The 17,766-nt window shown below is 39.6% G+C and overlaps 1 protein-coding gene across 8 annotated transcripts in view; it reads right to left on the bottom strand.

Moving 5' to 3' along the window:
- The window catches only part of NEK6 (NIMA related kinase 6), a 79,458-nt gene that overhangs the window by 9,879 nt on the left and 51,813 nt on the right, over positions 1-17,766 (bottom strand). For all 8 annotated transcript variants that reach the window (XM_026100882.2, XM_026100881.2, XM_026100883.2 and 5 more), the window contains exons 6-8: positions 17,504-17,612; positions 16,131-16,238; positions 4,783-4,877 (exon numbers count right to left, since the gene is read on the bottom strand). In XM_026100882.2, the coding sequence (XP_025956667.1) occupies positions 4,783-4,877; positions 16,131-16,238; positions 17,504-17,612 (312 nt within the window). The remainder of the gene's footprint in view (positions 1-4,782; positions 4,878-16,130; positions 16,239-17,503; positions 17,613-17,766) is intronic.

Below are 17,766 nucleotides of genomic sequence, written 5' to 3'. Positions count from 1 at the left end.
AAATTGATGGATTATTAGTGATTTGATGATAGACATGCAGTTTGGAATGGGGGGGAGGGGTTGAAAATGCTGCATTTGGGCTTGATTTAGAGCAGCTGGACACTGCCAACGCACAGGCTGGGCTGCCCGCCGCCTCCCCAACTTCCTCACAGCTAACGAACCTCCAAGGGGTAAGCAAAGCAGAACACATTAAGATAAACCAGGCTTGGATTAAAACATAGGCATATCTTTAAAGGATTTAAAGTTATTACGCTTTCCACTTGCCAATTTGCAACACATACTGGTTTCTTCATGAAATTAGGGAAAACATTCCTCAGCTTCACAGGGTTATCTCACCTAAACTCAAGTGTTCAGAGGTAAGCAAACATTCGCAATGAATTATGAGCCATTTCAAAAATAATGAGATGATCTGACCATTTTCTATCATGCCAGTTCTCTAAGACCATCTCCTTATGTGCCTCCAGGCTAAAATATTTTTCAGGAAGTTCTTCAAAAGGTATTTATCAGATATCCAGAAACGCTTACAAACAGCAATTCAGAATATTTTAAGGCTCCCAAATTCCACTGAGAAACTCTGTGAACTGAGTGTACGCTTCCCAAAAAGCATCTCGGAAAATTCCAGGCTTGTTTATGTCAGGGTTTGCCGTTTGTAACACTTCACATGATGAAAGTTCAAAATATCTGCCGTGCCAATTAAAAATACTATCGCTTGCTGCGGGCTGACTGAGAAAATGAACTATGCTTGTAGCCAGTGCACAAAAGAAAGGGTTCAGTAACGTGCACTCTTCTACCCCTCTGTGGTTTCCCCGACCATTATCAGCGCAGCGGCCGTAACGCGAAGCAATTCTTCGCACCCTGCAGAGAACCTGGACTGAACGCGCACAGCCAGGCGCCTGAAACGTGCCCTCGCGGAGGCCAAGCGACACGATGGTCATGCCCTTTCAGAAGTTTTTGAAGGCAAAAAGGTGAAGTTGTGTCTCTGTTACTTAATGTAAAGTGTCATAATCGCAAGACGCAAATCAATGGGGAAAAAAACAGAGATTCCAATTAAAATCCTATTCTTCAATTGCAGACTGATAGCAAACTGCTATGAAGTGGTTAGAAGGCCACTGGAGAGCCCGGCACTCGAGACTGTGCCAAGGCAAAACGGGGTGGTGGGCGTTACGGGAAGAACGCAAGGCAATCAAGTGCTGAACAAAGTCCCCTAGATTTCAATACAAAATCAGTACTTCCCATAAGCTCAAAAGGGGTTTTTCAATTCCCATTAAAATTTCTCTCCATATCAAGTTAAATGATCATGTGCCAAAGAAAAAGAATGACAAGGAAACAACACAGGTTTTTTCAGACTGAACCGATAATACAGAGAACTAAAATCAAACGGGATGCCATACACGTTCCCACTAAACCAGTCCAGAACGCGAAGCGGAGGGCAGTGACTACAGGCACTCTAACTATATCACTAACAACAATTTGTGATGCTACATTTGGGTTTGCTTCTGACATTTTGATTAGAACAATTACAACAGGATAGCTAGATCTCCATTTAAAATGACCACCATGCAGTATGACTGGTTAAAAAAATATACAGGAATTGCTGTTAGTGTTTAAATTGATCATCTTGCTAGAACTGCTAAAGTCATTGCTTGTAGCTATATTCTGGAAATAAACAACTTATTTTTATCCCCTCCAAGTTATCTTGATGACAGGTTTATACAGGAAGTGAGGGATGAAGACAGTTCCTACTATATTGATAAGATTTAATAAAAATCACTGTGTGATTATCAATGTCAAAGTTAAGTGGTGTTATCTGACATCACATCCCAAACCCCTCAATGCTGCGTGAGTGAATTCCAGTGGACACACATGTCTCTGAAGGCAATTTGTACATTAAATCTCTCTTCAGTTTATCTACACAATCTGTACGGAGAAATATCAGAAGTGACTCATAACCAGACAAACATGATTTCCTTACTTTTAAGCCAAAGGGAGAAACATTTTTATTTCAAGTAATTAGGAGCGATAAAATACAACTCCTTTAAAGAGATGTGAATTTGATTTTTAATTTCAGATTCTGAAAAGCTTAGGAAGTCCAGTAGCTGTTTATCTAGTGAATATAAAATTGGTAACTGGCCAGCACTTCTTGGAACTTGCAAGATCTCACAGCTCTTGTTCGCAAAGTAAAGTCTTACCTACGTAGGAAGTAGTCTGAAAGTGCTTCATCTGCCAAATCTTTCACATATTACTGTAGTACCACTACTCCTACCAGAGAATTATGTTTAGTGTGCAATTAAGTCAGCTTCTTGAAATATAAGGAGCACTGAGACTACTGTGCCATAAGGGGACCATATTGCCTGCAACAAAAACATATCTCAGTGCAATGCTAAATATTTCTCTCTGCATAAATCTGGAATCCCATCTCCAGGACAGCTCAGTCTCAGAAATGACTCAGAGCAGCCTGGTAGAGAAGTTGCTTCGTACACCAAAGCGGCAAGAGAGTAGCAGTGCCCACCTTGGGTGACTACAACTATAGCAGATGCACTTGGCAAAGGCTACACACGCCAGCAGGGCAGCGGTCAGCAAAGTCTTAAACTGAGAATTCCTGTTTGGACCAAATACATGTAACGTATTAAATAATAAATTACTTGGAGCTCAGATTTCCTTCCTCCTGCTCCTGCATAAAGTAGTATCTGAACTACTTTTCAAATGACATGATCACATACAGTTATACTGCATCATTTCAGTTTTTAACAGCTTATTAGAAGCATTACAAATGATACTACCCTTCATCAAAAATGCCAGCTTTTAAACCATTTGCTGCTGCTGCTTCAAGATTTTATTAAAGGGAACTTGAATTATTTCACTAGAAGTAACAAGAATTTGAGGATAGACAGAGAAACACGCAGTTTGAGCTCACAGTTTTCTGTTTATGATACTGACTATGATTTATGTTTTCTCAGCACAGTGCTGCACAGCCTTCCTCTCATCTCATGGAATTTCAACACTGAATCAGTGATGTGATAACCTCGATCTCTAGCATCTGCACTAAAGTCAACCTACTCTACAGCAGGTCTAGTAGCTATTTGCTCTGATACTACTAAGGGCAACACTAGGTCTTTACGCTGCTTGGGGTCATTTATGAGGCATTTGTTACACCCAGATAATTCTTTTTCCGAACTAAACTCTATGGCATGTCAAGTGTCCAGGAAGTCAGCAAGCGTGAACGGGCTGTCTAAAGGGCCTTCGCCTCATTGTGGAAATAGAGTCTTTGGATGGATACTGATAGGAGTGCATAGGTTTTTTCAGGAACATTTTTAGGATCACATACAAGTCCATAAGCATACCCAGGCCAACCGTGCTGCTGCTGTTGCGTGCGAGAAGCACGGGGCTGTTAGACGCGAGCAGCACTGCACTCCTCCCTCCCACAGACTGTCCAGTCTCGCCAGCAGCATTTTATTGATTTATTTCATTGAGTTCCCAGCACCAGTATCTCTCTCTGAAGATGCAAACCGCACGGCACTTGCACACTCTGCCAACAAATATATCGGCACCTATTGAACGGTATGACTCAAAGCTTTGTACTACACTAACGACGGTAGGTTACCTCTTGTAACAAGCATTTAGTTATATTAGATGAGTATTCTTCCAGAAGTATATAAACAATGACAAGCACTTAACTCCTGCTGGGAAAGGCTATGTTGTGTGTTTTTAAGGAAACGGTACATCTATACCACCTCATCCTAAAAGACTCATTTCACCAGCGAGTTGAAGCACGTGCTAAACTGTAACTGTTTTCACATCTGATGTGTTCAAAAAATAAAGCACATTTCTGTTCATTGTCCTGTTCCACATGGTTAGGAAAATTTGCGGTGAGAAGCACAGTTTCATTATTTCACATAACTTAAAATAACTAACTCAGGAAAGCACAACTCTGACACTTGAAGGCCTATTGGTCAAAGATGATGTGAGCAGTACTCTTACAACTAAATAACCCAGGGATCGTTAATTCTTTGAGTAGGGACAAAAACTTTCTAAATGTTGACCACACACTTTCACTTGAATTCAAAGATGTGCCATACATTTAAGAGACATTAAGATTAGACTTTAAGTGAATACAGTATTTCTCAATAGTCCTTGATCCCACCTAAAAACTTAATCACAAAACTCAAAGTACTACTCTAAAATCATAGCATTCATTTTTAAAATCAATTTAGTAGTTTTACAAAAATGTTATACCATAAGCATGTAGTTCATATGAAGTATGGCTGCTTTTTGCCTGTACAGTTGGCTATAAGACAATGTACAATTCAAAAATATTCCCTCTAAATTCTAATCAAGTTACAGAAACAGGGATTTTGCATCACACAGAAACTATTTTTCTTTATCAAAAGCTCTAGAAATTAAAATATTCCAATTGGTCAGAATTCAGTTCAACAAACCAGTAGCTTACATTCACATGAAATTTTCTATTTTTTAAACAAATGCAGTATTCAGGAGAAACGATGAATACGCTGTTCTAATAACTGCCCTGCTCATAGTAGGCAGAAAGGATGCCAGTAAACTGGCTTGTTTTTGTCTACATCCTCAGCATGCCCTGGGACCCACTAAATTAACTTAGCATAAGTACTGTGCTGTACAGCACAATCCCTCGGTTGTGAGTGCTCAAAAAGCACACAAAAGAATTAACTTTTTGTATAAGCTAAAATAAGTTTGAGCTACTCTAATTTCTGTTTCACTGTATTGTGTGGTTAAGTCAAACTAGAAAAAAAGTTAGAACATACTTACCTCATACAATAAACAGCCCAAAGACCAGATATCGGATTTAAAGTTATAGCCATTCTCATGTATTCTTTCTGGGGACATATAGTATGGAGTTCCCACTGTAAAAACGCAAACAGATAAGGAGTAATCATCATCTTGGGAAGTGACAGCACAATCCATATTGTAGAGAAGTTTGCCTTCGTTAAAGGAATAGGTTTAGCACAACTAGCTCATTAGAAGATTTACACAATAATTCGGAAACAAGTCATGGTTTCAACAGCATATTCTTATGTAGAACCAAAAACATAATCATATAAAATATTAGATGACAGGGGAGCATTATGGAAAATATCTTTTTTATTTTTGAAATTTGAGGACAATTATCTTCCCCTCCCAGTCTTCCAAGTATCTCTGGAACATCTCATTCGTCTAGAATGGCCGTAGATGATCATTCTCCTCTGGTTCACTCAACAGCATATGAAACTGCGAGTTAGATGTCACGAACGTTCACTGCTCACACAGGAACCCGGTGACAGCATATCAATTGAATGTTCACTTGACATCCGCCGCGCTAGCAGCATGACAGCCTGGCTCGAGCTGTGATGGGGTACCCTTTTTAAGAGTTCAGGAGACCATTTACTATAGCAGAGAAATGGTGGTAACAAGCCCAACATCAGACAGGTATTCAAAAACTTTCTGAAAGAATGAAGATAACAATTCCAAACTTTAAAATACTGTTCCAACTTGCAGTCACATCAGAAGCTGTGGGATTTTCTGTGTAGTTTCAGAAGTCTGTATGTTATCAAAAGCAATTTACCACAGCATTTTGGACAGCAGTTAGAGGAAATTATTAATAAATTCCTTATCTCAGAAAGACTCTCTTTTTTAAAATCCTAAATAAGTATCAGTTGTGATACTGAAAATACAAGACATCCAGGCACCCTCAACTACATCATTTATTAAAACATCCAAGGGCTTTATATGCTCTTTTTTCCTGCTTCCCCTGCTTGCCCATCCCCTGTCAATTTTTTCTGCTTTTGGCATTCCAGCGTATCCTTTTCCTAATTAAAGACCTTTTTCACAAGATGGCAAATGTTTAATTTGCCTGTAACATTCAGTTTTCAATTTCTTCATTCAGAACCCTGAGAGTGGACTGCTTAAAGACTCCTAAGCAGGTGAAGGAGGGTGTTAGAGATGGGGGGAGCACAGCCACCACCTTCCCCCGCTTCTCTAAGAAGGATCTCACACTGAAGTACACAAACTTGTACTGGAAAGCAGCAGGTTCTTGAACAGCAAAATTCCTGTCCACAGCGCACACCTGACCCAGCACAGAGCCAGGCTGCTGCTGCCTGCAGGACAGCCGACCAAAATAACCTCGGGAGCCGTTAGCTTAGACCGTGCGGTGTTAAGTATATATGTGAATCCAAAACTTTCTCGCATTCTCCTGTCACCCAAAAAACCTGAACACAGGCCTGGATCCCTTTGATACAGGCGCTGTGCAACTCACAGGACAGAAAGGTGTTTACAGCCCCAAACAATTCACAAAGCCAGAACACCAAAGAGACACGGTCAGATGTGGGCAGCACGGGAGGGTAAGGTAATGCTAGCTCGCAGTACACCAGCATCCTAACAGGAGCCAGAAATTAGAGAAGTATAAAAATCTTTTCTTGGGCAATTCAGTCAAAGAGCATTGGTTTGAAATTAGTACTATCAGTGCTGAAATGCAATTATCCAATCTCTTCCAAAGCATTCCCCAGCTTGCCCGATCGTTCCCAGTCTCATGGGTCTGACTGGAAGCACGGTGCTACACGCATGCCATTCCCAGGGCTTTGCCACATTCTGAAGCATTCTGAAACCGTACGTCTTCCGCGGGGTAAACCGGGACCACGTTGCACCAGCTACTCCACAGTGAATGCCCATGGCATTTGCTTTCTCTGGGGTGAAAATTAGACAGCTTGCTTAAATAAATAAATACAAAATTCTCATCTTTCTATTCTTCTGGTCATGCGTTTATATGACCAAACCTTGAGTCTACTAAATCTTAACAATTTTTACTCAGAGCTATTAAGAAACGCAATATATAATGTGAAATGAATCCTGTGACATTGGTGTGAAACATAAGAAGTTACAGAAATACAGTTACTGCAGCTCTGCTTACCAAAATAGACCAAGTAACCAAGAAAGGGGACCACTTCCCTGACTAGCTCATTTATTTGGTCCTCCAGGAGTTTCAGTAATCAACTGCCCTATATGATAAACTCAGCTTGCATTTCCAGGTCATTCAAATAAGCAATTACTTTACTTTCAATGTGGAAGAACCCTAATAAGAAATTAATTTTTTTTCAAATTCTATGCAAACTACATGACAGGAAACATAACACCCAGAGATTATTATATTCCGATGCTAGTTCTGCCATATACAATTTTACTTCCCTCCTACAGCCATCAACTCAGTAATATCATATTCAGTCTAAGAATGTGCCAAACTGACCTTGTCCCAGATCTGGCTAGCTCAAAATGCCAGGGAAAGGCTCTGCGTGTGGGTCAGATCAGGGCTCTGTCCACAGTTTACAGATTTTTAAGAAACTGCACAGAGTAACTTCGCAGAACACCGCATTCAAAGAATCCAATACTTTTTATGGATCTCTCTCATTTACATGTAAAATACACATAATGGGACAGCACAGCCTACAAATAATTCCCATATATTTTGCAAAGCTCTGTGAAGGAACTACACCTGGTTAGAACAGCTTTGAATCATCATGTGAAGTTCTCCTTGAAGACTGTTTCGTAAGACTCCACTGAACACTGTACAACATGCTTCCCTACCTTTAACTTCTCAATTCTTCTTTTCTCAAATCTGTCAAGAAAGCTAAAGCACCAGGGGAAGCAGGAATCATGCTGCCTCTGTTAGCAGTGAAAGGAGTGAGGATGGGTGCATCGCAGCACACGGCAGTGGCAGGAGCAAACACGAAGATCATGCCAACTCTTACTCCCACAAGCTTTCGTGCTTCAGAGTACTTGGTGCCAGTGGTGGCCTCCAGCCTTAGCTGTTCTTGCTCTCAGTTATTCTGGGTCACTGCATGACAAGCTCAGAGCAAATAATAACGTGTGGGCTCTAAAGTTACGGCCTTGCCTTCCATGTTACTCGGTAGGCTTTGTTCAATTTAAAATTGTCGTTTTGGATAATGCCTTAAAACGACCTTCCATCAAAGCAGAATGACAGGGTTTATAATACGGATGAGTGCGTTATAGCCTGTATTTGATTTTTTGTGCATTAGTCCGTTCCATTATATTAAATAGATCTGTGGAGCAGCCCACGCCTGAGCTGATTTTACGAAGCCTACCTTGCACATTTACCTATCATTACTGCAGTGTTGTCAGCAAATGTATGAACAAGCAGGTCTCTGCATTTCAAAACTGATGCATTAATTTTTAAATAACTGTCATGATAAAAGACTGACAAGCCCAATTCTCTTTATGGCCTGTCCAACATTATGTGGGAATCTCCTGTAATGAGCATCTTCTAGAAAACCGCACAAGACTTCCAATGTAATCAGCCAGGGCTCACCATTGCATTACATTAGTCAATTTGACAGAACAGTCTAATCGGAGACTATTAATCAGAAACTTTCTTTGGCATTTGCCCTGCTGAAAATACAAAATATTGTTCAGATTCAATATTAATCACCAGCTGGTAGTGTAATGCCTTTAAAGCTATAAAGGTCGCAAAACATTACAGAAGATTATGACTAAGTAAGCATCTTCTCATTCTATTCCTGAAAGTCTGAGCACTTCACTTGAATATCAGCCTACTTCAGAGATACCAGAACAACGCTGCTTCCTACTCCCCTAAGCGCTGTCTGTGTGCCACAGCTAGAACACCCACATGTACCAGAACATCTCTGGGAAATGTGCAACACCCAAGTGACGGAAATGCTAATAATTCTGAGTTAGATTAAGAGCTAAGTCTCTTGTTTCGCCAGAAAAACACACAGCCAAGGCAGCAAAGTTATTCCAGAAATAAAACTCAAATTCTTTTCCCCTCAAATCTAGTTTGAATCAAAAAGCCTGCGTGATTATAGCAACCAGTGAGCATCAACACACTGAGCTGAATTCCCAAATCTGCCACAGAATTGCTCCCGTACGTCCTTCACTAAACAAGGAAAATTATGCTCACCCACTTTGAAAAGATTTTTCAGCTTGAATGAGAGGTGTTTTTTTGTTGTCATGAAAATGACAGTTGCTGAGTTATCAGTACACAGTCCCATAGGCACAACCGTGTCTCCTTTCCACAGAGAGCTCCGTCCTCGGCAAGCACAGGCTTTCCAGGTATCGACGCTTCCCGTGAAACTTGCACTTAGCTCCGCAGAGACAGAGAAAGGAGAAGTCTAAGTAGTTCATGTCGGAGGCTCTCCACCACACTCACGTTGGCTGAACTAATGGCACTGCAGACGAGTCTCTCACAGCAACGGTCCCCACACCTTTCAGCAGATTGTCACTAGACTGACTCCGTGCAAAGTATTTCCAAATATTTTAAGAGGTTCTGTATTTTTTTAAAGGCTATAAAATACAGGCATCTCTTGAAATTGGTCAAGCTCCAGAGTCATATTTGGCTTCAAAATATAAGAGGAACAACTGTTTTTATTGTTTCACATTCACCAGTACCTTCCAGCTAATCTTTAATACTGAGCTGAACAGTGTTTCTGAATCTATCACTTCTCTTTCTCACAGCAGGGAACAGAGCTCTGAATATGAAAGAACCTAACAAATTCTGACCTTTATTATATCTTTACAGAGTATTGCCAGTTTCAAACCAAGAGATATCAGAGCACAACACGGGCCTCAAAGGGGTAATGCTGATTAAAGCACTCCTCCTTTCTAGAGATGTTCTACTCTTGTCAAAACAAACTTTGCAATGTTTTGCAATGTGATTTCTGAAACATGTTCATTACATACAAAAAAGGCAAAGAACTATGCTTAAAAAACCTAAGGTGCCATCCATGAATAACTTGGTTGTTAAAACAAAAAAACCACACTTTTCGCACTAATAATTTTAAAAGTTCAGAACTAGTAGCTTAACTTCAGCATGCAAGGCACACTATTCCACGTACCATGGCCATACATTTTAATATGTTTTAATAATATCTACTGGTACAAATACAGCACAGAAGCAATTTTACTTGAAAACATGAATCCATAACTCTACCGTCTCATTTCTCCAGATAAGCTCATAGGTTATCAAGAAACATTTACTGCATTATTTAAAAGCAGTCTAGTTCATAAGTATCAACGTCTAAAAGTTTTCATTACTTGCGGTAATTAAATGCTCATTAGCAAGAAGGCTGAGATCTTTTCCTAGAAGAAGAATCTGGGAATTAGCTCAACTTTTGAGAATTAGTTTTTACATGCTGTCATATTTTCAGGAGAGGTAACTTGGTCCTAGTCCTCTGCAATCTATTAAAAACACAAGAACCTTCTCATATTCTCAACCATCAAGGATAAGCTGCTTCAGAATAATGAAGAAACATTCAATAATAGAGGTTAGATATACCTACAGATAGATATATCTACATATAGATATGACAGCAATTCCGCTAAGAGAAACCGAGACAGCATCACGGGTTATGTTTTTCTTACTTCAAGTAATTTATTAGTTACAGAACTACCACAAGGTTTCAGGGAACCAACCTGAAGACAAGCATGCTGCCTCCATAGCAAAGTCTCAACTGAATATGAAAAGTAAAACAAAAGTTAAACAGTGGTCAAAGGCCCTAAAATATGCTTTAAATTCCTTCAAATCTCATTGCGAGGTACCCACAGTTTAAGGAAAAAAAAAAAAAAAAGATTAAATCTACTCCTTCTTATAGAGAGATTAAAAATTATGCGTACAGTCCTGCAGCTGTTTCTAATAGACTTGTTGCTTTAAGCTCACATAATTTCTTTTTACTAGCATTTAATTACATACACAACCCTACCAAGTCTTTATAGTCAAAAGTTTTTCTTTTTTCCATGGAGGTACTGCAATACTCCTGCAATGATTCTGCAGCAATCCTTTCTTCCACAAATAGAGTACCTCATGCATGGACCAAAAGGCCAAACTTTCTCAAGATGCAGAAAATATTGGTTATTACAATTTTAGGGAGAGATTTTTGGTGTCCACTTTTTCTTAACAAGCAATGCTTTCCAGACCCTTGAAGGAACAGTTTTGCTTCGCATAGCAAAATGGCATTGCAAGCAAAAAAAGACAAAGACCCCCAAAAAAGACAAAAAAAGATTAAAAAAGACCAAAAAAAAGACAAAGACAAAAAAAAAAAAAGACAGAGAAAAAGACGAAAAGCAAAGACAACCAGGACACGCATACGAGAGCTCCCCTCAGGAACGCAGAGCTACTCCCTGCCGGCCCTCGGGGCCAGCAAGAGGCACAGGAGGAGCGTGGACCGGCCCGCATTGGATCCACGGCCACTTGCATCTTCTAATTTGGGAAGGTTTGACTTGTATGCATCCCCCAAAAGGAAAACCTCTTCCAAGTTTATTCTTATCCAAGAATAAAGAATAAATCATCTGCTCCAAAACAAGACTCTATTCTGTGTCAAAGTAATTTTTTCAAAATATTAAGCCAATCAGAAGCTTGGGATAATGCCCAGTTTGTTTGGTTAGAAATGAGCATTATACACAGTTTTGCAATAAAGTTACCCATGTTAATATTCATGGGAATTCTCTATATTTATTACAGCTCCTTGTAAATCCAAATCTATCAGTTCATTGTTAAGTTTTCCAAAGTCTATTCAGTATTTAAATGTTTTCCTATTTATAGTTTTTAGTCTTACAGCAAAAGTTAATGACTTGAAATATTTCTAACAAGTACTTTAGAATACCATTAACCAACAAATTATTTCTCCGGATGCCCAGTTAATAGAAGAGCTTAAAGTAAATAACAAAACAATCAATTACACATTAAAAAATATATATTCCTATCCCTTTTAAATTCTGAATGAAAGGGACAGCAACTGGAAACATATTATACACCATTAGCGGAAAATCAACATAACCCAAACTGCATGGTATCATACACCCAAACTACAATATCCAAATGCCACTTCATCATAACTGGGTGCAAAGCCCTGGGTTAAATATAGTCACTTTTTGTAGTGAAACAGCCTGTCAAACAGGTACCATATGGCTCTTCTAGGGAAAAAAAATATGCATGCAAAAGGAAAAAAACTGTAAATGTAATAAAATTCTCACAGTATAATCCCCAAAGGAATAAGCTGTAAAAGTTTTCCAAGAAAATAAGCAGTATTAAAAAAAAAAAATTAGGAATTCCTCCTCCTCTGCCCTTAAAATGAAACTTTTGTGATATGCAAACCCAACTCCATTTAAACTAAATCCTGGAGGTTTTGCTACAGGGGCAACTTAATTAGGGAAGGAAAGGACAGTAAGCCACCAGGTAATGACAAAAATAAAATTCACCTTAGATAGACTGATTACCTTTGAAATATGGGGGATTTCTGGCAAAGCTCGTGCAATGAGGAGCTCTCCCTATGAAAAAGGAGTTCCTGTCTTCTCTCACAAGTCACAGAGGGAAGAGGGAAAATGTGAATTCATCCAAATCCTTGCGTCTTCCTCGCTGGCTAGAGGGATTTCACCATTTTAACCGTTTATCATTCATCCAACCATGCTTCTGTCTTTACTGATACGGAGTTTTGTTTTTACTACTGCAACGGTTCACGAGGCCGGCAGGTAGCCACGTTTACCTTCCTGCAGGTCTGCCTGGCAGGGATCTTTTACGCGGCCCTCGCTTTGCCCCGCTGCACCAACGCACGCTGTTTTGGCGAAACTGGGGACCCAACCTCCAGCCGCGCAATTTGTCGTGCAGCCCGCTGTTGCTGCAAGCAAGACACTCGCTTGTGTCTTGTGAGCTGTGTATGGGCAAATCTTTCATTTTTCTTTCATTACCCCGGCATGTACTGTCACTTAATTTTTATGTACGCAATCCTTCCTGACAAATATGATCTGCTGCCTGGTAATTCGTTTGACGTTCATTCTGTTCCTTGCTCTAATTATGGCTCCCGCTCCTGACACTGAGGCGGCCGCGCTGCCACAGCCGGATAGTACACCTGTCAGACGGGTTGTGCTACTGCCTAATGCCCTTTTATGCCAGTCTGATGTTAGCAAATACAAAGAAAGAAAAAAAAATTAGATGAATATATTTGCATAAGCCCCGCGTTCAATTCATGGGTCAGCAGCCATCGAAATTACAGATCAGGCGGTTGCCAGGGCAACCCGGCTGCAGCGAGCACCCAGCGCACAGCCCGGCCCGCGCGAGGTGCCGCTCCGCTCCACGCGCCATGCGGCACGCGGCATTCCTTAAACAAATGTCTTAATTAAGCCAAAACCAAGATCAGAACATCTCCTGCTGCGATAAAACCTATAAATCTGGCAAATTACCTCTCTCCCACCCCAAAAGCTTCAAGTCTGCATATTTTTTTATTGCAAAAATGTTCTTTTTATTTGGAAACTGGAACCAGCGCTAGCGGCCGCCGGTCCATCCCTTGCCTCCCCCTAAACACACACACTTTGCCTCCAAAGCCACTCACTCTGCCTCCTCCAGCTTTCGGCACCTTACCCGCCGCCTCCAGGACGCTATCGATCCGCGGAAGGGCGAGGTTCGCTCCGGAGAGGCTTCCTCCCGCTGCAGCAGCCTCCTCCATTAAGAGAGAACGACTCCAATAAAGGTCACAAGCTTGGCTTACATGTGCAGCCAGTTGCTAAGCCCTAATTTATTCTTATTAAAATAATAATTGCAGCAGTCAAACTAGATAAAATCATACTATTAGACATGATCATATTTTTGCCCGTTCAGACGATGTGATTGTAACTTGCTATAAAAAGGATTTATTTTAATCTGTTAAGTACAGTACACATATTCTAGGATAACTTCTAATGCAAAGAGAAATCTCCTAATATTTTATGCAAATAAGAAGTGCCTCACCTTTTCTGTTTTTCTTTGTTTTGTTTGTAGACACACACACACATGCACATAATAAGGCATGTATCTTCCTTTTTTTTTGTATGCTTAAAAGCCCCAGTGTCATTAGAGAGAATACTACCAGGTAAGTTTTTATTCCTATTAGAGGAGTGATACAAGCAAGACTCATACACAACAGAGGAAACTGCACACGTAAAGACAAACATTGGAACAAACCCGGCATGTGCCAAAACCAACCGTGACAGCTAAACATAAAAGAATTTAAACACTGCACTAAAGGGCAAAGTTACTTCTCTGCTGTAACACCGAAGTACCTTTTGAACTCACAAAATACAGATCTATTATTGAGAATGCAAAACCGAGTCACCGCTCAAGAGATTATGCATACACAGAAGAAAATGGACAATCATGAAATATTTTATACTGGGCACTGTAAAACAAAGAATTACTCAAGAATTAATGAACTGTACATATTGTATAGTTATCCATAGCATCATAACTAATGCTAACAGAAACAAAGTTTATACTTAGTTTCCCTATAGTTCCTTCATGTTAACAAAACATCATGTTTTTTATCATTTTATACATACTGAAAATGTGTTCTTAAAGAGGACTTTTTCAAAACACCGCAAATTGTAGAAAGAGGAAAACATGAAAGCATGAAAACATGAAATAAGTAATGCGTTTTAAGAATGTACTTATAAGGCATGAAAAAAGTATATGCTCGCTCTGATATTCTAGACTTCCTACTTTCTCCTATAAGATCATAAATAGGGCTTTTTTGTAATGAATTACAGTTTGCTTTGCCAGTTTTTAAAACTCTATTCATTTTTAAAAATCTAATTGCAATTTTAATTTTCCAATGATGCAAAAAATTAATTTTCTGCAACATATCAGAACGTATCCCTAATAAACTATGTGTGATATGTTTTAGAACTGATATTTTTTATATTAATTGTCATGTGACAATGCCTTTAGGAAATACTGATAAAGCATGAAAGAGATTAAATGCAAACCAGGTGGCTAACCAATTAGTATCAGTAACAGCAGCACAACTTAGGAAAAGGAAAGTATATGCTAGAATGCAAGTATTCCAAATTTCATCCTATGATGTCTCAGAGCTTTTATCAGTTATCACTGAGAACCCATGTCAGATGGGTGAGATACCAAAGGAATTAAAAGAGGCTAAGAGAGTGTCTTCACATGGTGACATGGGGGAAAGGAGGAAGGGAGAGAAGAACCCAGACACTGTAAACCGGTCAACTTAATTTCAATTCCTGGAAAAATACTAGATGTACATAATCATGCCAGGTGTAAAACACAGGAAAAAAAGAACAAGAAATGAACAACAGTCAGCGTGACTAGTCCAGAACACATCACCTCCCATTATCTAACTTTCTTCCATGGCAAAGTAACAGGAGAGAGAGAGAGAGAGAGAGAGAAGCAAAGATACCTTACAACTTTAGTACAACTTCTAAGCAAAGTTACATAAGGTTTTGGTAAAAGCAAACTGTTAAAGCTGTCTAACTGAAACTACTTCATGGATGCAAAACTGTTTGGAAAGCAGTTCACAGTCAAAACACACGGCTATCTCAGCAAAATTCTGCAAGACACCCGTTAGTTCCAGTTCTCTTCAGCACGTCCATTAACATGGGGGACGATGGCAATACCGAGCATGCTATTACCTTTGTGGATGACAAGAAGCTGAGATGAATCATAGCACGCCAGAGTATAGAATAAAAATTCAGAGTGAGTGCAAGCAGGAGAATCTGGAAGCAGGACCCAGTTCACTACACTTCAGCAAGAGCAATCAGCTGCACAGACAGAAGATTAGGAAAGGACCTAGAGATATGCGGAAGGCATTAAGAAAACTTGTGTCTTTACCTGAAATTCAGCTCAAGCCTTAGAGGAAGTCCCTCTTTGGAACGGATGAAGCGTGAGGTCTTTAAACACCTGCCTTACCTCAGACAGCAGACAGAATCGCTTCTCAGAGGAAGACGGCTGACCAGCATTTGCTAAGTGTTGGCGGTGTAACAGCTAATTTTAGCAAGCAGAGTGCAGGCATACAAATACGCTATTCTGAGTGGAAAAGCTGCCTATGACAACTTCGTTACTTTTGCTATAAACCATATACTTACCAGGCAAGACCACACTCCATAAAAAATATTAAGTAGCATTTTACAATGAAAAACGTCTAAAACTTTTATATGAAGACTCCAGGTGTTTCAATACTATTAAAAATACATATCATAGAAAACTTTACATGTGTCCATTGAACCAAACTTCCATCATAGTAAGAGGACAGATAATGCTTATTTTGAACATCAGAGCTGACAACTGCATAGCTGTGCTTGCTTAATGTCTACAAGTATCTCCTTACCTAAGGAATGTGCTGCAGTGGTTTTAGAACTAAAAAAACGGCCTAATCCAAGATCTCCCAGCTTCACCACCCCTGTGGCTGTTATAAACACATTGGCTGGTTTTATGTCTGCAAGAAGAGAAAGGGAAAAGGTCAAAGCCACAAAAGGTTATCTGGTTCTAATACTGCAATAGAAACATAGCCTGGAGCTCCTTCCGTACAAAAGAGACTCGATCAGAACCATGTTTCTTTACAGCTTGGATAAGTTGAATCTTCCAAGGCTTCGAGTTCCACAAAAAAAAATTAGTACACTCCTCAGCACACAAGAAAAACCAATGAGGGAAACATTGTAGGGAAACAGCATAACAGAATAGAGGCAACCTCTTTCAGTGATGGAAATCAAAGAAATACTTAAGTCTGCTTCCCTTTGGAAAGGATCTTTTTCTACAGGAAAAAGTACTGTATGCCATGTTCCCTTCACACCAATGGCAAATTACTGTCCTACACCACACAAAATCTGGGCTCTATACAGCATATTTTGTTTATGTAGTATAAAAATTACTTGAACCCAGATACCCCAAGTAGTCACACCAGGGTTTGCATTAGTGAGACTCTTTCCCCACAAGTTAAAGATGACTAACCATGACAGATTCCAAATTTCAGCTACCAACTGTAGACTTAATTTATGTAAAACTTACAAGGTAGATCAGAAGATGTATACAGAAGGTAAAATGCTACCTCCCTCTTTCCTGAAAAAATTAATGAAGAATTCACTGCTTGTGAGGAGAGAGAAAATAATGAGCAGCAGAGATTGCTATTAGTGCCCTTTGGGATATTTGCATTTCCTGGGTCAAGTCCTTCACAAAGCATTTCATTTATATTGAAAGAAGCAACATAATTTTTGGATAGAACCCAAAGTGATGAAAAGCTCTAAGACAAGAGATTCAAAAATAATTAATGAAAATTGAGAACAGGGTATGAGAGAAAGTGTGGAACATATTTGTATTAATATTTCAGAAAAGCTCGCAAGACAGAAACACTCTTCTAAACTCTCTAAGGTCACAGCTAATATAATGAAGACTATTTCTTAGGAGTTCACTGTATCCAGTAGTCTCAGCATTTTACTTCTGACACTTTTCTAATGGCAAGTTTGACACTTCTACTTAATATCAGTGTCTGGAATACAAAGCAGCCCATCTTCCTAATACCACGCTCACTTCGGACTGAATCCTTTAACAATGATGCAAAAGACAGAAGGAGAAATCCATCTTGCAAGCTCCAGCCTCTCTAAACATGCATTGGCTGAACATCAGCATAATTGTTTTTGAATGTAGGCGCTTACTAATTGGAACATTATATTATTATTCAGTGAAAAGAGACTGAATTAATGTTACCTCTGTGCATCACCCTGCGGGAGTGCATGTGTTCAACCGCACTGCATAACTGCACAAAATATTTCCACACCGTCCTTTCCGGGATTAACCGTTTCTGCTTTTTAAAATACTGTGGAAGAAAATAAATAAAAGATCAGTGAAGAAGTAACATATTTGTCTCATTCCTGGACTCATGTTAGTCAGCTGCAGGTTGCTCATGTCTTCCAAATCTGCAGCAGCATGACTTTTCTTCTGATTAGCATTTAACTCCTTCTCGCTGTATG

Source organism: Dromaius novaehollandiae, chromosome 20 (assembly GCF_036370855.1).
Source record: "Dromaius novaehollandiae isolate bDroNov1 chromosome 20, bDroNov1.hap1, whole genome shotgun sequence".
In the NCBI taxonomy this organism is placed as follows: domain Eukaryota; kingdom Metazoa; phylum Chordata; class Aves; order Casuariiformes; family Dromaiidae; genus Dromaius; species Dromaius novaehollandiae.
The sequence above is the reverse complement of the archived record's forward strand: the minus strand, read 5'-3'. Positions and strand labels throughout refer to the sequence as shown.